The 23783-nt window shown below is 37.0% G+C and overlaps 1 protein-coding gene across 2 annotated transcripts; it reads right to left on the bottom strand.

Annotated features, from left to right (window-relative positions):
- Positions 1–1089: 1089 nt before the first annotated feature.
- BRDT (bromodomain testis associated) lies at positions 1090–23583 on the bottom strand. Of its 2 annotated transcripts, XM_088169543.1 has the most exons (19): positions 23392–23583; positions 21156–21293; positions 20306–20435; positions 19287–19459; positions 17834–18199; positions 16707–16835; positions 16348–16536; positions 14896–15083; positions 14532–14821; positions 14334–14447; positions 12686–12811; positions 11748–11815; positions 10393–10552; positions 9540–9652; positions 8147–8288; positions 6382–6455; positions 4919–5136; positions 3456–3615; positions 1090–2730 (listed from the first exon to the last, which is right to left on the bottom strand). In XM_088169543.1, the coding sequence occupies exons 1-19, from the start codon at positions 23581–23583 to the stop codon at positions 2662–2664; spliced, it is 3039 nt and encodes a 1012-aa protein (XP_088025669.1). In that variant the 3' UTR covers positions 1090–2661. The 2 variants fall into 2 exon arrangements, with proteins under 2 accessions (XP_088025669.1, XP_088025670.1); XM_088169544.1 differs by lacking the exon at positions 23392–23583 and having other exon boundaries at positions 4937–5141; positions 6429–6455; positions 10393–10573; positions 21156–21266.
- Between the last annotated feature and the right edge of the window lie 200 nt (positions 23584–23783).

Below are 23783 nucleotides of genomic sequence, written 5' to 3'. Positions count from 1 at the left end.
TGTATGAGGCAAATACCTTCCATACGTTTTCCAGGATTTTGCAGAAGAAAGCTTACAATCTTCTACATGTCATATGAATAAGAAAAACTTAGAGCCCTGACAATTATTTTTCTGTCTTCTTTATATTTTGATTTTCTCATCTTTTGCTCTAAATTATTGTTCTAATGGGTGCCAAGTCAAACCAACCCTAGGGCAGATTGTCTTACGTGCTTCGACAGTGTGCTTTGCCCTCCATAAGGTGCCATCTGCCTGTTTATCTTTTGTCAGCTCAACTAATCCCAGTTCTCTGAGAGATAAAAGAGGACAACTTTGCACATCACTGATTCTGCCTCTGCCTCCAGCCTGACCAACTCATAGTTGGTAGTAAGAAATTTACCATATTCCATTTATTAGTGACAGAGGAACTTCTTAAAGCTAATAACTATCTTACCTTTCATTTATATGTAGATATAATCTACTAGCATAGACACAAGTAGGCAAATGACACATGAAAGCAGCTGTTTTCATCAATGATAAAGGTAAATGAATGGTGTAACAGAACTTAGTACACCTTTTAACTGTTAGGTAACTAACAGTTTATTTAAGCAGCTTGTTGTTTGCAGGGGGAATCTATCCAAGTGGTATTTCTGTGTCTTTGAGTGTGTTCATGGCTTTGGGCAAACGATCCTTAGAGGCTTGTTACTCACATTTGGAGGCCATCTCCCTTGTCTCTGGATCCAGCCTTCTGTCTGGAGACAGGAACTGATTATCCTCTCCAAGTGACTTGGAGGTTGCAAATAAAGGGTTTATCAGATTAGCATTAGCAGCACTGACATTGTGACATTAAACTGTCATGATAGTATAGAGTCATGGAAGCTGGAATTAGTTTTTGAAGAGACAAAAGCACCAGTTCATATCAGCAATGCCCATATAGCTGTATCCAGTGGATGAAATGCTCAGAAGGAATTCTTGCCCTTCCCTTTATCACCTCCAATTTCCAAAGCAAGAGCTTTTGAGTTTGCATTAACCCAGAAAGTATATCCAATTGACAGCAAGGTAGAGAGTCCTGGATGTGAACTGCAGTACTTTATTGCAGGACAAATAGCTCTTAACAATGCATAAACTACAAATGAAGGCAGGTCACTTTTGATGTGGATCTGAAAGACATCCTAACAGCACCACTTCACATTACAACCCATCTTTCATCCCAAATCCCTGTCCTAGCCAAGTTGTCAAATCTCCCAAACAGCGTTCACTTGAGCATGCCTCTAGGCCAGGACACCCCTAGACATTTCAGAGGGTGCTGGCCCAATGTGAGTGTTTGTCATACACACTCTTTGTGCTATTGAATGAAATAATACCATTCCAGCAATAGCAGAATTTGAAGATCCATGACTATTAACTAAATGTAGCAGAACTAGTACTAACTCATCAGCCTGCTACCTGAAAGACCAAGATGAGATCATTCTGGGGTGTGCTTTAGCTGGCATTTTTGAATTTAGAAGCAATTTATTACCTTTCTCTGAAAATTCAATTATTTGTAGAAAGTTTTGTTCACTTAGCTTACTTAGAACCTCACCACAACTGGCAGTGTTACCTTCACTTTTCATCCAGGAACTTGACAAATAGAAGTTCTCTGTCTGGAGAGAGTTTTGAGTGGGAGGCTCAGTAAAATCAGTAATCTCCAAAGTGGAGTGTGGGAAGAAAATATTGAATAAAGTTTCTTAAATTACAAAGTAAAATAATAAACAAGGGTTAAAAATAAAAACAGAAATAAAAAATATCATAATGTAATATAAAAATATACTAATACTGTGTATTATTGTATATAATTTATAAATTAATAAACATACATGTTTTGGGGTCCATGCTTAATATATTTAAATTATGAGGTACATGACAAAAAGGTTTTGGAGACTACTGAGCTAGGTTGTCTGAAGGGTGCCTCTTCCACCCAGCATTTCTGTAATACACATTGTGTTTTGGTATTCATTCCATAAAACAATGTTTTATTAGTCTTGTACTAATTTCCCACAGCTGTATATAATCAACAAGAATGTGTGGTTTCTACATTCCAGTTTCTACCTCAGATAACTTTTCAACATTAATAATGCATTAATCAGAAAATCTTTCAAACTAGAGCCAGTCTGCTGTAATTTCTTCCTGAGAAGAACTAGAACTATGTGGCAAACGTGTTTGCAGCCTTAGCTGAACGTTATGTTAACAAGGAATACATTGAACACATCTGGGCCTTAAAAGACATGAAGGTACATAAGATTTACTGCTGAAATGATAGAGTTCATGGAGCTTTTTTTATGATGACAAGTAATGTTACACACCCCTTAGACGGTATCAATTTTAGAGAGATCTTTTTGTCACAGTCCAGATTTTGTGCAGGTGTGTCACAGTAAAGTGATTTTTTAATACCATATATACACAACAGATAAAACCATAATCAAATGAACAACTCCATTCCACTGTGTAGCAGACTAGATTACATATTATAAACAAGCATTGAAAAGAAATAAATCTTGTGATATTTCAGGTATTAATGAACAACCTTTTAATAAAAAGCATTTTACAGAAGATCTTTAAAGTGGTCTTAACATGTAAGATCCTAACTAGTACAAAACTGTGCTACTTGTAGTAGTTTGAAATTAAATTCTGTATAAGCTACTGCTTTCACTCAAGATATTCTTCGAAAGATGCCATAATATCTCTTTGCAGATTCACATCAATTATCCAAGCTGTCTGCAAGAAAGCAAATGAGTGTCTTTTCAGAGCAGTCAAACAATAATGAATACTATGCAAGTCAAATAATTAATGATTTAAGAGAAAATTGTAAAGCATCTTCTCAAAAAATGTATGTCCTCTCTGTTATGACAAGTTTGAGTGTGCATGTTGTTGAAGCCCCCAGGAAAGAGCTGAAGGATGAAAGCTTCAGCTGAACTTCTCTGAATCCAGCATGGTCTCACAGTGGTACTTACATTCCATTGTACAGTATTATGAATTAAAAAAAAAAGTTTAATCTAAAAAAGGTAGCAATTAAAAAACATGAATTACTGTCACCAATAAAACCAGTTAGTTTTTAAAAGGCTCAGGCCTGATATTTGACACCAGAACAGAATGACTAGCAGTTTTTGTTGACATGGAACACATTAAGGAGGATGGACAGCTTGCAATACTCAAAGTTTGAAATTATTTAGAGGGCAGGGACTCTTTCAGAATTTTATTTCACCACAAAATTATTCTAAGCTTATGGGAGTACTAGGACCAAGCAGATAGCTTTTCACAAGTTGTCACTTGAAGACATACTTGGAGTTTCCTATTGCATTTTCTGGACTAGCTCTTCAGGTAGTATAGTTCTGTTCTTTTCAATCATTCAGATCCTTTGGAATAAGGACCAGATGTAATATTTGTTTATTCTCTAGTAAAGCTGAAAAAAAAAAATCATGTAGCTGGAGTCAGAAACTTACTGCTTCCTTCCTCCTGCGTTCTTGTTCCATTTTTCTAGCCAAGTCACGGTCTTGACCAAGAATATGTTGTTGAGCTTCAGGCAGTGTACTCTTGTGTATTTCTTTTTCAAGCTCACAGTCTGTCGCTGCCATGGCATCCAGTCCTGTGCTTTCATGGCCCCTTTAAAGGCAGGAGAAGAAATCAGCATAGGATAAAAGTTTGTTTGTTTGTTTGTTTTTGTGGTTTTTGTTTGTTTGTTTTGCTTTTTTTGTTTGGTTGGTTTTTTTAACAACATGATAGAATTCTGCAAATAATTTAAATCAGTGCCTAGCTCTTAAAGTACGGTTCTCTTTCACAGTGTTTCATAGTGATTTGCCTTCACAAGAGTTATGTGCATACAATTATTGGGCTGTAGTAGGTTCATGTTTCCTGTGTCCCATTTCTAATCTGTATGCATGTAGGATTTATAGATATGCTACACAAAATTTATATACACTTGCTTTAAAATTCTTTTTTTTCTGTTACTTTCTTGGCCTGTGATGCTTTTCTTCTACCTTCTTCCTCTTCAATTAGTTATTTGAGGTAGAGTTGATTGACTTCTGAACCAGGAGTATACTCTTAAGTCTCTCAAATGCTATGGTTATTAAAATAAAACAATCCAAGCAATTGATTTATTCTAATACAACCAGCAATGGACAAGTGCAGGGGAATTTAGGAACCAGCTCAGATTTATCTTTCACAGGGTGAAACAAGCAAGGAAAAAGAAATGCAGGCTAGTGGAGAGGGAAATATTGCAAACAGTTTTCACAAGGTGGCAAAAAAACTCCAGGATATTAGTGCAATGCAGTAATTAGTAGGCAGTCACTTATCCCACTCAGCATGACCACAGACCTCAGGGCACTGCCTGAAACAGGAGCTGCAAACAACTGAGGAAGAATACTCCAGCAGGGGCTTATTGAAGGTGCTTTCCTACAACAATGCAAAGAATTCTGCTGTGTGAAGTGGTGCACACTGGAACCCCTGTACAGCAATGTTAACACTGTGCTCTCAAAGACTAGACTATCCTGTATCCCCTTAGGAGAGCACTGAGATAAGGACATTCCTGGCTACAAGTATAAAAAAATAGGACAAATATGAACTCTGGTCACGAGTGCTCCAGGGGACCAAAACCCCTCACATTAGTACCCAAACAAAAACCAAAATCTCCTCCATAAAAAAACCAAAAACCAAAAAACAACCAACTCCAGAAGCAAACTAACAGCAACAACAAAGAAAGAAATTCCCGAGAAGTTTCTCTGACTGCTGAAATAATACTGATTTGAAGAGAAAATTTGCTTTGTGCATTTTGGATGTGCAGTTTTGCTTAGCATGGTACAGCTCCTCAGTTTCACCCGACATGTGGCAATCACCTAATCCAAAACCCTTGTTCCTGAATAACTAAGCCTCTCAGTAACATACAGGCAAAAATCAGAATACTACTTACACAGAAGTGGCTACAAACCTTTTGTTTTCTTGTGGAAGATTTTGCAGCTCTCTCTCAGCTTGCACAAGAGACCTTTTTGACTGTTGAACTTGCCCACTCCTCTTTAATACTGCGTCCCTGAACTGATTGAAGCTCTCAGCAGACGCTTTTATTGGAGCTGGAAGCTTCATTGTTTTACATAGGCTTACCCAGGAATCTACAGTCTTCAGTTCTGTATCCTGAAGTTATTAGAAAAGGAAAACACAGAAGAAGAAAAAATACTCTGCAACTATTTTACCTGCTTAGTTCCTACATTAGCACGATGTTGTTTGACTGGGCCTGTTGGAAATATCTACCCCAAAATATCCTTCCTTTGGCAGAATATTAGTGTAAATACAGCAATCTGAGCAGATTTTGATGTGCTTTCTCATAAACTTTGAGAGTCTTTAGCAATATGCCAACAACCATTAGCATTTGTAGCTATTCTGACCATTTAAGTCTACCTCTCCACTTTTTCATTTCAGAAAACATGAATTCACAGGGCTGAGTTTACACAAGGTCCATTGAGAAGGTTTTAATACAGAAAACATCCATCTAATTTCTATACGTCATCCTTACATAACAATAGTTTTATATTAGGCTTGTGGGTTTTATCTGTTCCCCTGTGGCATTTTCTTCACAGCATAAACCAAAATAAAACCAGCATTCTTAAGAAATCCTGCTTCTAGTAGAAGCATGTGCTCATGAAGGAAATACATATTTTTGGAATTGAATTCAACATGTTAGTTAATAACTTTCTGAAAGCTAAGTGCCTAAAGAAAAATCCTAGAAATATTTTAGTATAACAGATGATATAGAAAACTTTTTAGGTCCAGGGGTTGACATAATCTATTGTTAGTAATTTTGATTTAATGTTTTTGATTAGCTGATTACAAGAGAAGAATTTAGTAGATAATATCTCTGTCCTTCCAGTTAAGATAACTTACTGTATGCTCGGAAAGATTTTGCTCCACTGTCATAAATAGCTTTAGTCATTAAAAGTGCTTTGCCTTATTTCAGAACAGGTTTTCCAATAGCACTGAGACTATATTCCACACTCTTGTTTTTGTTACTGGATCAGAAAGCAAAAGCACACTAATAACTTGGGTATCAGAACTAGATCAAAGAACACTGGTTCCTTGTTTAAATATTAAAACTAGATGAAACAAGCCATATTTAAATATGGCAACATGGGCATACAAATATGTGTGTGTATATGTATCTTATATGCTTTATCTACTGAAATGAAGACAGTCCATAGATGGTTCGGTTTTAACACTAAAAGTAAGATAAATCTGTACAGATTATAACAATGACAAACTGTTATATTTACACTAAATATTCTAATCATAAAAGAATAGCTTTTTAGAGACGATCCTAGGTCAAAGAGTTTTTCAACCTAGTAAATTCAGCCTCTTCTTAAATAGAACTTGAGCACCGCTTACCTTTCTTGGAAGAAGTTCAGACATTGGCTCTAGTATGTTTTTATCATTTGATTTATCACTGGGTGAACAGTGACCTGATGGAAGAATAAAAAAGACTTTTCGATCATGGATCATGTTGATTTGATAAACTATTTCTCAAATTTAAATGATAAAACTTTAGTCATTCAAAGAATTTACTTAAAAGCTTACAGTACAGTTTATTATCTGGTTCAGAATGACAGCAATTCTCACAGACATTTCCTAAGCTCCAGTGGAACTGCACCACTTTTCTCCACTTTTGGGCAGGAAAAGGTATAGTTAGGTTAACTATAGATGAGAAATTAACTCCAGGTTAATTCTAGGAGAGGTCCAGCAGAATGCTCTAAAGGTTTGGGCAGGAAGCCTAAACACAGCACTTTGCCACTTACTTCCTCCCCTTCCCATCCAGCCCTCTTTCCTTCTGATTCCAGCAGTAAGAGTACCTCACTGATCTCATTTCACCTAAAGCTCTCAACCCTATTTATTTTTTTAATAAGCAGATAGGTCAGCCATCAAGGGCTAGTTGTCACATTTCTAGTAGCCTACAGATATCCTCCATGCTATTACTTCTTGATAATTTGAGGGGAAAGAAAACCCCAAATGCTATTTTCAAACCAGAGATAAACAACATACTTTATCTTATTCAGCAAAAATCATGTACTGTAGTTTGAGATGTTTCAGTATTTAAATAAATGTTTAATGAAAAATTTCAGGTACTATATTGACTATTTTTTTTTTTAATTATGCAAAGGAGTAGTGTTTGAATCCAGAATTCTGCATTCAAACTATCAAACCCTCAACCAGTTTGTCATTAACGGGGTTTTCAGAAAGACCTCACAGCCTCAAAATTTTCTAAGTGAAAAGCCTTAGCTGAGGCTATATGCCAGTTCCAGCTGCTGCCAAGTCTAAAGAAAAGGGGGCAGTAGATGTATGGATTGGTGTGTTAAGACCCTAAAATGAATAGAAATTCATGGAGAATTAAATCTCAGTTTTTAGAATTGCTTTAATACACTGCAAATTCTTAGCATTTTTCTTTGCCAAAAATAAGAGTTCATCAGTGAACAGGCTCTGCCTTTTAATTTCAAGTTTTCAGAAGCTTCTTCACTCTCTCTAGAGGTGTTCTAGAGGGCAAAGAGTAAAGGAGAAACCAAAACAATTGTGTCTGGTAATACTGGATACAGAGCATGGGTGTTCAGTCAATTCTTTAGATTGAAATATGTATGAAGTATAGAGAGCCGGTGTTCTTTTAATGATTGCAAGTTTATTCCATAGTGAAAGTCTTTGACATTGATTTTGCTGCCAGATCCTTATCACCAAGACCCAAAGATGATAACTCAAAATACACACAAAGTGCCCTGGGAAAAGAGCTCCATGAAGCTTCAGCAGAAGACATTTCAAAGGCCAGTGAAGTTCAACAGATTGAAGCATCAATTCTCAGACTTCATGGAAGATTGAGTTACTTATTCCTAGTACTACATTCAGAAAGCTCAATTCTTAAATCAAACGGTAACTTTCTTTATATATTTTAACACAGAACAAGAACCAAACATCCATTTAATTTCACTTTTTTTGTTTGTTTTTAAGCAGCAAAGAAAAAAGAGCAAGGGAAAACTGCACACCCCCCATTATCCTGCAAACTGGTTAATATACAGGTGTTCAGCATGATATTTCTTTAAACTAGTTTCATATGCATTTTTAAATTTGCACCCCTGATAATGGTTACAGTTTTTATTATGACATTACATACTTTGTTCTTGACTTATGGATATTAAATCAGCAGTTCTCATGCTGGTCTTGTTTTGAAGTTTATTTAATTTGTCTAGATGTTTTGTTTGCTCAACTTGTTTACTCCAGTCAGCACTGTCAACTTGGAAAATGGTGTTGGACACCTAGAAGAAAAGCTAGACTTCAAAATACGTTTTTCATATTACTTGTGTTTAGCATATGAAGATTCTTATTACACAGCATCAGGATTAAAGGTTTAGAAGCTGAGAGCAACAAATTCTAGCTTCTGTAAACACCAGGGAAGAAATAGATTTCACTCATATTATGGTAACCAAAGCAAGTTCATACATCAAGGCTTAGATTTAGAATATGCACAGCTCAGCAATCCCAAGTGATGGAGTGGGTAGAACAACAGAAACTGATACACGATTTTTAACCCTTAACATTGTACAGCAGAATCAAGTTGTCATAAAGGCAGTTGCTGCACTCTACCTTGTAGATTAGGGTGAAGGGTAACTGATCTTCAGTGCAGTGGTATTTTTTTCTCTGTGCAAATTAATGCCTTGAACTAAGGACAGTGCTGCACAAACCTGAGTCATAATTTGCATTACCTGCTACCCTGGACAGTGTTCACGAACAGGAAAATGTGAGATGCTTTTCATCCTTACTTGCACATGTTCTGTGCTCATAGATTCAAGAGGCAGTCTCTATCCTTTGCCAAAAAGAAAGCTATTGCAGCCTGATTAAAGCAACTAAATTTTCAACCATGTTCAGAAAGATCATTAATCATCATAGGATAGAAGTGATTGTGCTACAGTAATATCAATAACTTCCTTTGCTCTACAGAGACCCTTCTAACCAGGATACTCTCCAAGAACACATTAAGACAGAACTCAACAGTGATTAAATATTTTACAAGCTTCTCTAGACCCTGAAGGCCCCAGTTTCCATAGCTTTAGGAAAAGGTATGAAAAGCAACACTTTCCCAGTACAGCCTCTAGACCCTCAGTATTGCTGAATTTGTGAAATTGGTATTTCTGCAAAACCAAAACACATATTATAATCTGCCTCTTTTGTAAAGCTGTTGGTTTACCAGGTAGACGTTTAACCTGTAAGTGTGCAAGGGGTACTTAAGTTCAAGATATAGCCCTGAAAAGAAATAAAATAAGCTTTACAGTACACTGTAAATGTGATCAGCCAAACTTTCCTTTTGTGCTGCAGCCAATAGGCAATGCAGTAATACCCTGTCAAAAGATAAGAATCACTTTATTATTGGGGTTTGTTGTAAACCTTAAATGGCTTTCACCACATCAAATTCAAGCCTGAAGTATTATATTACATCTTATTTAAAAGGTAAGAATATACTTTACAGATGCCGTTTGAAATTAATTCATTAGAGAGAAGCACGTATTCACCTCTGGAAGAACATTTCTGGAGTAGGTGATAGAAGACTGATTTGTCTTTGGAGTGCTCTGAGGAGTTTGCTGGTCTGGAGCATCATGCAGAGCAGATACAGCTGAGATTTTACCTGAGAAAGAAGCAGGATGATTTTTCCCCTATCATGCAAAATACAGTCCTACATCTCAAAATTAGGTCACTGTTTAGATCTGTGGAGTAACTCAGTATGGAGATACATATTCTAGCCACATGATTTATGAGAGTTATTTTTAATTAGTTTTTAATTGATTTCTCAGTTAATCAGCTACTAGCTCATGCTGTTTTCTACTAAAATCTTAGAAGCATCTGACATTATTAGACTCTTTGAAATAAGGGAGGGAAAAGAACAACTCCTTGGATCAAGTTCCTAAGCAACTTCATGTATCTTATTGTCTAGACAACAACAATCAGCTCAGAGGATGTGTGGCACCAAGCCTTGCATTCAGCTGATAGGCATTTCAGAAATGAACCTGGGTACTGGGCATGGCTTTAAGCATCTAATCCTGCCTTAATGTGTTCAACACTTCCTATAACTCCAAGGTCATTAAGATATCCTTTTCCATCTCACTGGAAGGAAGCACAAACACCTCCTGTTTTTAATACTATTCTGTCTTACCACAAGTGTCCCAGTAATCTGAAACCCCTGGTCAGTCCTCAGTGCTGCCATACCTTAATTTACATAATGCTCCTTGGTAATCCATACCCTGCAAAAACTTTTTCAGTTATCCACTTGCTAACCTCCAAAACCCCCAAGATAAGCTTGTTGGCTGATACAATCATCCTGACAACCCTTTGTTCCTCAGCAGTCAAATACAGCCATAAAGGTATTACCTGAGAGAGTCTGAACATTTTGTTCTGATGGATTAAGTGAACTACACTGAAGCCCTTGCAGTACATTGGGAGGTTGCTGCTGTTCAGATGATCCATGATTTTGCAAGCTGCTAGTAAGAGAGGAGGGCTGTGCTTGCAGAACAGCATTGCAGGATGTCCTCTGTAAACAAAATTGTATTCTCTATAAAAAGACTGCAGCAGTTAATCCAGCCGAATTTTTTAAAAGCTGTTTGATCCTCTTTTCCCACCACTATCATTCCCACTGCTGATCACATTCAGTACCCCTTGCACTGCGATACTGATCCATCATTTTCTAAGTGTTTCAATGACAAAAAGCCGATGAGGTAAAAGTGCATTTGCTGCCTTGGTCTAATAGGTACAGAAAACCCCTGAGAACAAGATGTAATGTGAGGATTTCAAGTATGATGTTTGTTGCTGCTCAGAAGGTCAGTTCAAGGCTGTTAAAACTGACCAAGCTGAAGCTCATTTCCTGGATCCTGTTTTCAAGTTTATTGCTGTCATTCTGTCACTGCAGAGGCTGCAGCTCTCAAGTAAAAAAAGGGTGTTGCATAATTTCCTTCTCTGAATCTTTGCTCATGAAGATGCAGAAGGAGCAGCTGAATAATACATTTGCAGCCTAGTTTCCTGTACTTTAAGGGAAAGTCAGTCTATTGCAAGAAAAATGAAGGTTTGGCTGTGATTTTGCTTTGAAATTCAAGGTCTCTGTCTCTGGTAGCTTCAAGGGAAATTGTTGAAGGCAGCTAACCTTGACAAGAAATAATACCCACTGTATAATATAGGAATAGAGCAATTCAATCTAAGAGGCATTAAAAAATTATTTCTAGATAAAACTGTTGTTGGTTCTAATAATACCATAACAATAAGCAACATTAAAGTATCCTGAAAATAAGTGGTATATTGTACAATTCATTTATTCTCACGTGTAGAAGTGAGGTTATTAATAGATTAAAAAACATGACATTTTTTGTAAGGTGAATTCTATGCTCAGAGATCAATTTGGGGAGTATTTGCCTTTTTTGGGGGGTGGGTGGGGGTATGTGGAACATTCTGCCCTTCTTCATCAAACACATGATCACCACAATGATTATAAAAGTAAAAGCCTCAGTTCTCCCAGTATATCTATTCCTATACAGATGCATAAGGTACTTTTAACAAACAGCTCATGGGACATCTTAATATCAATCAGTCCTACAGAACAAATAGCATTCAAGCCATATTCATTATTTCCTGATCAAGTTGCATCATTTCTATTACCACCGTATGTTAAAAAATAAAGATTTGTGTAATAATTTTATTTGTTTAGGACAAAATTATTACATCCATTCCAGCTTTACCTTAGACTTTTCCATAGAAGTTGGACAGTTCTGCCTGGCTCCAGTTTGTTTTGAACATTTTTCTGTAACTATAAATAAATACAGTGAGGGGGATGGAAAAAAAATTAAAAAAAAAATAAATCAGTCATTCACATATGTTTCATTATTCATATATAGAAGGTGTGAGTTGCAGTTGTACCTAGAGTCAAACCTCACAGTGAAAGGAACATTATCATCTTGAATATGTTGACTTGAGCTTGATGTGTTTAGAGATCTTCTTCCAGGTATAAAAAGAGACTACAAAGATTGCTGCAAGATCAAGGTCTTCATTGCCATTGATTCACTGTGTTTGCTCCCCCCACACTGCAGAGGGTCGAGCATTCACCTCACCTTATCCCTCACATGGAGATCTACACTGTAGACCTCCAGTTCTGTTCCAAAAAACTAAAGAGTTTTGTGTACAGAGAAACCTCATTCAGTGTTCTGATGCTGTAATATCCTTTAAACAAGCCTGAAACAGTTTAAGCACCAGGGTGGATTTTGGCTCCACAGTTAATGCTGTAGGCACTTCTGTTGCTCAGGTCACCCTGCATGCTGCAGACCAGAAGATGAAAGTAAAGTGAAACACACTTTCAAAAAGGGATCAAAGCTACAAGAGTAAGCTATAGCCCAGTAGTCAAGTGTCCAGGTTAGATACAAAGACCTTTTGGTAGCTTATTTTGGTTCCTATAGATTTTCACTAGTAAGTTGGATGCATGTAGTGGGGTTTGGCTGTTTTGTGTTAGCTTGGAATCTCAATATTAAGGCGTTAATTCCATTTCATAGCATTGAAATTCAGCCTTCAAAATGGAACAAACCCCAAAACAAAGACAACTAAAATCCTTGGTAAGCATATGGAACAGTAGATGCTAAGAGAGAAGATATTTTGCCTACACAAACACAAAAATAAGCCTTCTAACCTGATTCGGAGTCACTGCTATCTGAGGAGCTAGAATCACTGCTAGTACTGCTGCCAGAATCTGAGGAGCTGCTGCTGCTGTCACTCAGTCTGCTTGGCCCAGTACTTGACTCAGCATTGTTTTCAACTGTAGGAGAAAAAGAATTCAGAACAAGCTGCAGTGGAGCATTCTTCACATAAAAGACTATGATCAACCTTGTTAGTCCTATTCTCCCATGTTCATTTTATTTCACTTCCTTATCTACTGTCTGTTTAGCAGTGGACTTGAAAACAAAGGCCTCCCTCTAGAGAGGAGAAAGTTCAATTTACCAGCAGCAAGTTACCTGAATTAATGAAATATCCAAGGAGAAGCTGCAATCACACAATTTACAATTCTGAAGTAGATGAAAACTGTAGAGACTTAAAGACACAATTCAAGCAATTTTCCCCCATAAGTTTTCCTGTGGTTGAGAGCCTGTTTCTGTGCATGTTGCTGCTGCCAGACTTGCCTGCAGAGTTCTTTATCTACAGCCAGCTCTTCTTTCCCTAGCCATGTGTACTCCCAAATTGCCATCTTTTTCCACCTCCCCACCATCTGACTATTTTGCATCTGCAGAGTTGATTTAACTCAGCTTATAATGATTTTGCAGTCAAACTGTTTTCAAAATTTTTACTCTGTGGAAGCTTCAAAAATGAGAAGTTACATGGATACCTGTTTCTCTGGACACAAGTCCAGATTTAGCTCTTGTAAACAAGCCAGATACCAGTTGTAAAGATGTCCTAGCCAGCTTCTCTCTCCTCACAACATATAGTTCATAATTGATTTAAGCTGCTTCTTTAAGATTTTCTTTGTAGGATATTTTCAAGCCATTATGTATACCAGACAGGAAGACTTGACTAAGCTAATGATGGATACAAATGTCTCTGTGTCTTCCAGAACTGCTTCTATCATTTCAGCTGATTTTACATAGGAGCTAAATAGATATCCAGTGGAGGGCAATAATAGCACTCACTATTTTAATGAGGAACAGCTTGACTTATAATAGCAGCATCAGCTGCATTGATCCATTTTCAGCCCCTGATGAGAACCATCAGTAAGTGTACAGCTCAAGTATGCACTGAATTTCTGCCTTTGATCTTGAAAAGCATTATTGCCTGAAAACTGAATTATTCTCCTAGGACACTTCCTTAAACCTAAGGTCACACAGCACACCTGTCACTGATACACAAGTTTTGTTAGCATGACAGCATTAGTGACACTGCCATGTAACACATATTAGTAGAATTGGTTATTCTTGCATCTCTAAACCACAGAAAATGAATTGCAAACAAATAGACTGTGTGACCCTCCACACTCCCCACCTTTTCATATATTAGCATAAGGGAATTGTTTAGTGTCCCTTAATTTCTCAAACTGTCACCATCTTTACCTGTAATAAAGTATTAGGTGCAGGAATAAGGAAGCTGCTTTAGACAGGACAAGTAACTGACCAAATTTGCTGCTGTGACTCCAGCTCACTCAGCATAGAAAGAATCTTGAGACTAGAAGTGGGAAGCTTAAGACCCCAACTATTCTGAGGACGAAGTCTCTAATAGGACTAAAGCCCAAGGGAAGAATTCCACTTTAAGCTATTTCCAATCCAAATGAGTAAAAGTTAGAGCCACATTACTCTTGAAGTTCTCCTTCTTTGGGTTTAGTTGACCATTGACATCCAGTAGCCTCTTCTCTAGCTCTTGTTTCCTCTCAAAATTAAGTTCTTCTTTTGACTTCGTTGGTTTTTTAGCTGCATGTGAAACGGAAGTTAACATGAAAGCAAACCACAAAGCAAATCTAATGGACTTTTAAAAACATGATTTATGCTACATACCCTGCTTACTTTGTTTCTTCCTCAAACAGGTTGCTACGTATTTCTCTAGTTCTCTGAGTGTTGAAGCATTTAAAGTTTCAAAGTCTATTTCTATCTCATCAGGGTTAGAGTTCCTCAGTGCAGGTTCTCTTGACTGTATTATATGGACTACTTTCCCAAGCTTATCTCCAGGGAGTTTATTTATGTCCAAACTCAACTGTCGTTTTTCATCATAATTCATAGGTTTGGCACCATCTTCATCTTCTGACTTATGTGCCAACACAACCTGCTGCACGGTTTTCTTTGATTGACTGCAGGAAAAAAGTATACTGCAGTAACAGCAGTTTAAAATAATTTGACACCCACACAAAGTCCTCACACTTACATGTTTAAAGACAGCTTTTTCTTAGACTTCTTCATGTGTTTCAGATTTTTCTTCTTTTGAATCAAGCTTTTTATTTCAGCTTTTCCCTTGTTCTTTCTTTTCTCGCTTTTAGCCTTCCCTTTTTTCTTTTCTGGTCTAGATAAGCATGCTTTGGTCAAAACCCACAACTGCTGGTGAAGAGCTTTAAGCTATCAAAAACAAAAAGAAAATAAAAAAAACTCCAAATGCTGATCATTTTGGGCAATGTAGGAGGAACAATAAACTGGTGGTCCTAAATATTATAGGAAATTTGTGGCAGCAGAGCTGATATTAATAGGACGTCTGCTTTCCAAACAAGATTTATTTTCCAAACATTTTACTATATTGTATCTTAGTCACAGATTGTGCATCTAGAAGATGTAGGAATGTTTATTTTATGCAGACATTTCTAACAGCATATGCCTTTTAGCATTCTACATTCTAGGAATACAAGCACGCCCCCAAAAAAACAAACAAACAAAAACCCCAACCAGACAAACAACCAACCAACAAACCACTGTAGGGATTTGCAGCAGCCTCTCTAATTTCAAGAATTTGCAATGCACATAAATGCCCTGTTAGATTATATTTCTACAGCATTGCTGAATTCAGCAAATGGGACTGGGTTCATGCCCAGTATATTTTGCAATATAAAGTGGCTAGTTGGGACATACTAAGAATTTTGGAGAAGAGCTTAACACAACTTTGTTTTAAACTCAGGAATTGGAAGATGGTCAAATAATAAGATTAGAAATCAGACATATTGAAATACCTCACTACTGTAAAGGTTGGCTTGTACACTTGTATTTGTCATCCTGCCTACACTTACAAATTGATGATGCTAATCTGACAAGGACAGAAGAAATGCTAATTTTCCCCAGAGTTCATAGATACAGCAGCAACAGGTTAAAAAGTTATGTTCAAGCAGAAGCAACACCCATGCCACTCCTAACATGACGCATGGCTTTGCTTCACTGGTTAGCATGAGGTACCTTCTTTCCTCACACTGAGCTTTCTGAAGAAGAAATTAATGACTTGGTTTTGTGCAGCTCAAGAGAGCCTGATGGTAAGAACAATGCTTTCTGACCATTTGAAAGAAATGACCCTGTTGGAAGAATATGCCACTAAGCTCCATGTGGAGTGCCTGGAGGCTCTCATACCACAGAAACACAGTTTTGTTTTTTAAGAAGTTTGAGAGTCCTCTGAAGAAGTGATAGGCAAAAGCAGAAGAACAATTGCTCACTTTTTATTTGTGAGGCACTATTTGCTTAACATTTGGCAGTGCTTTCAAACAGGAATAAAGTTCTGCATTAAAAATACAAGTTGCTAGAATCTTTTGAAAACTGATTTTTGTTGCTAAGCTTTGGACTAGACCACTGAAAGTGGCATTATCAGAGAGCTCTTAAGTCACACAGATTAAGTACTAATGCTTACTTGCTCCTGAAGCTTTCTGAGGTGCACTTTTTTCTCCTCTTCAGAGTCTTCAGATGATTTTTCTTCTGAAGAGTTATCATTACTACTTTCACTGGAATAAGCTTCTGTCATTTCTCTGACAGGTTGTGGCCGATGATCACTCGCAAGAGGTTCATCAGGAATTTCAGCAAAGTGCATTTCAAAAACATCCTGAAGAGTTAGGTTTGGGAACAGCATATTTTTGAGATTTCTAAAGGCATTATGCAGCTACTATGTGTAGAACCACACAGCAACACAGTAGTTGAGTCTCATTAGTGGATTCTACATCAGGGAATGAAAAGAACTGTTCTTTTTCAAGTCTGATTTAAAAGATAACTCACCTGAAGTTTTCTTGCCATAGCAACTATTTCATGGTCTGAAGAATTACGTTTGTAGCAGCTCATGAACATTAATCTAACATCTGTAGCAAATTCTTGTATATCATTATATTCAAAGTTATCCATTTTCTTCTAGAGGAGAATAAAATTAAGGCACACTTAGTAGACAGCATCACCATGAAAATGCAGAAAGAAAGGAGGAACAAGAATTTTAACAGAAATATACAGATTCAGCTTGTATCAAGACAGTAAATATTATAAAAAACATTATGGAAATACCCACATCTCATTTCAACGTTGTCTCTTGAACAGTGTAAGAGTTTTTTTCCTCTTTTAAACAGATTTAATTGTAATTGCTGGAAGGAATTTGTAGTACTAGTTTCAGCACTTGGTCAAGACAACAATGTTTGGGTGGTTTTATTTGGTTCTGAGCTCAGCATCTGTTTTTGATTCTACGTATGGTATTACAGAAAACTTATTCCATAATACCTGGAGTCAAACTAATGGACTAGAAATTGCAAAATAGCCTTTGTACTGGGCAAGTTAGCTTTCAAGATAATTCAGTAAGGTATTAAAATGGAACATTCCCCCAAAAAAGTAGAGCTTAACTGGGCTAAATACTTTATCCCATACAGATACACTCAGTGTTCAGAGCACTGTCCTCATATCTCCATCTAGAATGGCTGCTTTCCACTAAAAAGGTGAAATGTGTCATGTAAATATCCAGTGTAGAAGTTCTAGGGCACTTCATGCAGAATACTGAGATTGAGGGAAAAGAAGAAGTTGACAAAAGTGCATTTTGTTTTATAGAACATTAACAACAGCACTGTGTGTACAGATATTTAACGTGTGGCATCCATGGAAGGGCTTCATGGAGATCATAATTCCATCACTACTTATATTAGCCTTTTCAGCAGTTAGGTAGATTAGCCACTATGTGTCACTGTGTCACAACGAGACTCAGCCAAGGTCACAGAAGAACGTCTAAGTTTGAGAGACAAATAAATGCATCTGGTTTCTAGACCCATTATGCATTTCATAGGAGAAGCAGCTTTCATGACACCTTTTCAGCTAACACATTTAAAACCTTGTAATTACACAAATAGTCCAATTTCCCCAGAAGCACTTACTTTGATGGTTCCTAGGTCTGTAGGACATTTGGCTTGGCTCACACCAGTGGAGAAAGATGCCACATCTACAGGTTTTATGAAAGGCCACGCATATGCTGCATGTTTCTTTGAAAACATTTCTTTAAGTATTGCATTACAATGTTTTAGTTGTTCTGACGACTGAGTCTTTTTAATAACTCCGGGTGGCTGTTGAGAATCTGAAAGGGATCTCTTCAGAAACTTATTTGTTACTATACATTCATTTTCACCTCTACATGCTTTAACAGCTTTTCTTTCATTAAACACTGCAGAAGATTCACCACTTGCTGTGACTATTGATGTAGTAGGAGTTGTAGTGTCAGCCTTCCTTTTCACACCTTTTTTTGCCTAAGAAAAAAAAATATACAATTGTCCAGAACAGTAAAATAACGGCCAGTTTTAGATTACTCTTTTGTGTGTGTATGCATAGTCCAGAAAAAGTGTTGGAACTTTTAGAGCTATTGAAGTCAGAGCAGAATGCAGCTATTCCACGAGCTTAAAGTAAAAACCTACAAGGTATTAAAAGACCAGCACACTAAGCTCCTTGTGGAGCTTCAATAGGCTCCTACAATCTTAGTTTTAGAGGAGAGATGTAGATGTACTGCAGATGATCTGACCACATCTGGCTGTGGTCAGATTTTAGCCATTTGTGAGGATTCCAGGAAGCTAGCAGATTATGAAATTACCTGCAAGTTGACAGCCACAGGAAGGAGGAAAACTACTGCAATTCATTTCAGGCCTGGTTGAGGGCCTTATGTACACAGTTTATCTGTGTTTTTATTTAAGTGGTGTAGTATTTGGTTTGGAAGCCATATAATGTGTGCTTTGTCATCAGTATTCAGACTCTACGTGAGTAAAGTGTAAATACACACTATAGGAGAGCCTGGCAAAAGTGCCTATTCCTCATTGGAAGAGCAAAAGCAAAACAAAGTCAATACAGGAGTGTCCAGGAATGCATTTGCGAGCTCCAAACACCTTCCAGGCTAGTTACACAGTGTTTAAGCAAACATGCTAATTTTTGAATAATCAAGCATTTGATTTACATAAAAATCATGAGAAATTATTAAATAGAACTTAGAGCTTTATTTTACTACTCAAACCATTATCCTCAAGGTGTAGCCTGCAGAAGTATATATAGTAATGCACTTCAAGAATTATCATCTTAATTTTTTTTCTTTGAGAACATTTTAAAACTACATTCATAAGAAAAGATGTACCAAGCAATTATTCCAATTTGTTTCGTTTCTAGAATTAGTACTGGCCCAGTTATTTAGCAGAGGCATAGAAGATTTAATAGAGAGCTCTTACTATCTTCTGTTATAACAAAAGTTTCAAAAACATACAGCAATAAGCATGGCTCCTAAGGTTTTGCCATCAGTGCTTGAAGAAGCAATTTCAATGTCTTTCTTTCTCAAAGTTATTTGAGGAAACTTACTTTTGTTATAGAGGCTGCAGCTGGCATTAAAGCAGTCAGCTGAGCTGCAGACAAAGGAGCCAGTGTAACCTGCTGTCGCTCTCGAGTCATCACTGGAGGCTGCTCACTGCTTTCAGTTTGTTTCTCATTTGTGCTTTGCTCATTTGAAGTCCCAGGGTTGGACTGCCATGTTTCTGGTTGTTTTAATACAGGACATTTTAGAATTTAAGTCTTATATGTTGCAGTTAATTTCTTTCATGGTTAAATTGACCAGTTGTCATCATAACCACTCTTCTATAGAGGAATGCCATAAATAAATGTGAACAAGAGCGTTTGACACTTACGGCAGCATTGGTATCCTCCTCTACTCGCACCATTAGTGCTCCAGCTAGAACATCATGCCAAGTTACACATTATTTGGCTTCAAGAAAGCATGGATTAACTTCAGACCAAAGATTAAAAAGGCATCACACTACACTCTGTATATTGCAAAAACGTTCTTGCCAAGGAAAGTATCAAGTTGTTTTCTACAAACACATAAAGACCAAGCAGGAAAGAGTGCAGACTGCATCATGTAGGTTCATCTTTCCTAAGCATAGGTAATACCTGCATATGATTTTTGGCAATGTTATAGATCTTCACTACTGAGATCTGAGAACAGTTTAGACCAATGCTTTTCTGTGTTTGGTGTGGCTGATTAGATTATTCATATCTTCATGTCTTTTTCAGCTGTTACTCTGTTTAGTTCCCACAGATGTTCACACCTATTAGTTATATAACACAATGCTGAGCAGCATGACAGTCTCTGAATTGGAAGTCAGTTCCTTTTCTAAAAAAAACCCCAAACAAACAAACCTTTAAAAAAAAAAAAAAAAAGAATCTTCTGAAGCCTTGTAGCAGCATTGTTATTTTTCTGACTGTTTTGGAACAGTAGAGAACACCCAAACTGTTCCAGAGTTGAGTTGTGACAAAGAAGATTTCCTGTTTCCAGTTTTACTTGCTTCATATATTACAAATTCAGTATATAATAGAAGCCTTACCTTTTGTCTTCTTTCCTTTTCTCTTTCCTTTATTGAGACTCACTAGTCTTTCTTCTGGTGGCATATTGGCTATTTTCTGCATAAAGACTTTTTCTAGTTCTTCAGCCATAAACACAATGTCATCACCTGGCTGCAAAATATGGTCAGTACATTCAGTAAAGGAGAGGCTGCAGTAATGGGAGCTCTCTCATAAAAAGCCAGGCTAGAGGACTGCCCCAACAGGTTGAAAAAACCCACCAGTACCAGAGAGGTCTAGAAATCATTACCATTCCTGCTCCTGCAACTCCCTTTAAAATGTTTCAATGGTGAAGTAATTTGCTTTTTCTCTCACTGTCCCATTGAAAAATCCTCCTTTACCTCTGCATACTTCTACAGCAAAGGCCAAAGGGGCAGATCTGCAGCTCCCTTATTTATCCCTGTGTTCTGAAGAAGCTGTTGAAGCTCAAAGATACTAAGACAGCCAACAGGAGATGCTCAACTTCATTAGGTTAAACTTGTTGAAGGAACACAGCGTGGCTCAGGGTTGCTGGCCTTGGACTTGTACAGCAGTGACATAGTGCTTGCTGTTCAAGAGCTCTGCAGCTAAACCCCAGAGATTTTGGATGTGGAGTCCTTGTGTAGAAAAAACTATGCACTCAGTTGTTGGAACAGCAAGCAAGACTTCATTTATGTGTCTTCAATGAATCCTAGCTAAAAAACCTCCCCAACGCTTTTCAGAGAAAAGGGTTTAAAAGAAATAATGGAAGTGTCAATTAACTTACTACATGTTCTAATAAGCATGTGCTTGTTTTAGACTTGTTTGTATCATTCAGTAGAACCAGTTACTGGTAAGAGTTGGTGTTCCACATACCTTGTTGTACATGTAGCAGTTCCAAAACATAGTTTTAAAGTCTTCAATACATTCTGCAGCTTTTGTGTAGTAATTGTGTTCCAGACGCTTTTTTATGGTGCCCAAGTCCATAGGGTTTTTTATGATAGTGTAATAATCCTGTGATATTGAAAGAATAGGTCACCAACCATATCTTAACGTTAGGACACAAAAATTATTACACATTTAGTTATGAAATCTAAATTGCAAGAGAATTGCATTACATTAGAAGCAGTATTTTATTTAAAGGAAGCCTTCCCCTATAGTCAGAGGTACCAAAAATGTAGGTGTTCAGGAAATCTTCACCTTATATTTTGCCCTTGTTCTTCCATGTAACCTAAATCATTCAAAGCCTCAACGAATATTTATTTCAATAGGCTCCAGTGCTCTACTGAAAGTACTACTTATTAAAACTATATGCACTTCTCATTTGTTATGTCAAAGCCCAGCACTCCAGTTTACAGAATAGAGGAAAAAGAAGCCAAACTTCAACATAGTCTCAGTCATTAACAAAAAGAAGCTGCCAAGTTTACACAATTTCTGTCCAAATATTTTATCCTTGGCTATATTGGCTCTCCTCTTAATGTTGGCCTAGTGAAAAAGTGGCAATATAACCAAAAGGCTGCTGGAATGGGAACTGTCATGATTATTTTAATAGCACAGCAAAAAAACCTTGTGAGACCACGAGACTGTTTCCCTGATGGTGCATTTAAGAAACTGGAGTAGAAATATCCCCACTAATTTTACATAGCCATTGTAACATATACATGGCAATTGTACAAAATACCTACTACTTCTAGAATGTTCTAAAGCTATCCTAACAATCTGTTTTGGAGAAATAAAAAAGCTAAATACATCAGAGTGCAGGCTATTTATCAAAACAAAAACACAGTTAATTATTAAGTATTGTCCATTCTGCATCTTCTAACACTTGGAGGAAAAATGCAAAGGGGGCAAATACTTTTATTGTCCTTGCCATGGAGCCAGACATTTGCTTGTTACTGTGCAATGGCTGAACTAACACATACTCTGAGAAGTGAAGAGGCTGCCTTAGAAATCCAGAGAGGCAGAACTGGCCTGAAGCCAGCTGCAAATGTTGCCACAGCTCTGGTGGAATGCCCCTTAATATTACCCTTAAGTAACAGCTACTTCCAAGAAGGAGAAGGGGTAAGAAAAGACACAGAGATAGTCACTTTGACCATGCTTTTGGACAAACTGACCAAATGAGTTTATCACAAGAAACAGCCACAGATAAAGGCTTTTGTCTAAACATAACCAGTGAGTTAGCAGAATTAGTCTTGAAAATTTGTGAGAAATAAATATCGAAGCTTAAGCTGTTGGAGGAGGAAAAAAAAATAATCCAAGGGAAAGTATAATGGTTTTATTTCATATCTTTCTATTTATCTACCAAGAGCAACATCTTCCAAGTAATCTGAAATACCATTGTGCCAATCATCTATGTTTTCATTTGACTGAAAAACATCCAAAAGTGGAGTCTAAAAATACCTGTATGAAAACTGTGTGCCACAAGACATTATAGTCATCTATTTTGTTACATTTAAGTTGTACCATAAATAACATGCACACAGCAGAACAGAAAACAAATTTAAGCATTATATCTTCTACTTCATGGAAGGATGTTCTTCCACCATAGTATCATGAGAATCATAGCTTTTTTAATTTCCCTGTTTTTGCAGGGACATTTATTTCCTCTAGAAGCTTCAGAGTAAAATGATTTGAAATTGACAAATACTATCGGTGTAATGACTTCTCTGCAGCAAAATTGTTCCAGATTTGCCTGTTTACTTCAGGTTCAATCAGATCTGACCTTCCATCAAAAAGTATATGACATTAAGGCTGCTTTATATTAAAAAAAATACTCAGAGGCAAAAGAAAATATTCATCATATGCAGTGTTAATAAATATGTCTAAACCAGAAGATAAGTTTGAACATCAATATACAGAAAGTCTAAGAAGCCTGTTTAAGCATTATTATTATCATCCCTTAGAGATACTGATTTTATAGTTTCAGATGAGAAAAATGAGCAAAAATGCAGCATTTCTCTAGAAAGAGAACACTTTTCTTGTAGACTTGCATTAATGACAGCAGTTCAATAGCAAATTAGTCTTCCATAATCTGTTGCATCAGCAAAAAACCTGTTTAACATTAATTCACATAATTTACATATTAATACTCCAGTTCCAAAATGTTTCTTACAGGCAGATTCAGTGCTGCTGCATCAACAGGTTGCTGAAATGGCCAGGAAAAGTTGTGTCTCCACATGGCTCTCATGACCACCCTCTGTAAGTACTGAAGCTGGTTTGTTTGACATCCACTGCTTTTGTTATTTATGTATTCTGGTGGAGGAGGGTTAATAATAATGGAACGGTGCTGGCTTTGAACAGACATCTTTAGCGAGTTTGTATTTCCACTTGTTCAAAGGTCATTACACATTGAGCCTGAAGGGAGCAAAACAGAAGCACTCAGTGAAGATACCTACATTTAATGCTGTTTACATGTTCACTTCTGTTTGTAGAACACCAATATTGTCACTACAGCATACCTTCATGTTCTAAGCAAGACATTGGTTTTAAAGTGCATATCTGGAC

This window comes from Sturnus vulgaris, chromosome 9, assembly GCF_052056855.1.
Source record: "Sturnus vulgaris isolate bStuVul1 chromosome 9, bStuVul1.hap1, whole genome shotgun sequence".
NCBI lineage: Eukaryota > Metazoa > Chordata > Aves > Passeriformes > Sturnidae > Sturnus > Sturnus vulgaris.
This window is presented reverse-complemented; position numbering and strand designations above follow the sequence as displayed.

What these genes read in the sequence shown, in the direction of transcription:
- BRDT (XM_088169543.1), bottom strand. Translation starts at nt 23,583, where the DNA reads ATGTCTGTTCAAAGCCAGCACCGTTCCATTATTATTAACCCTCCTCCA. An exon ending in TCAGAAAGCTTCAGGAGCAA is followed by an intron (nt 15,084 to 16,347) that starts GTAAGCATTAGT and finishes TGTTTTTGATAG; the next exon opens with CTTAAAGCTCTTCACCAGCA. An exon ending in ATCCATAAGTCAAGAACAAA is followed by an intron (nt 6,456 to 8,146) that starts GTATGTAATGTC and finishes TTCTTCCATCAG; the next exon opens with GTCACTGTTCACCCAGTGAT.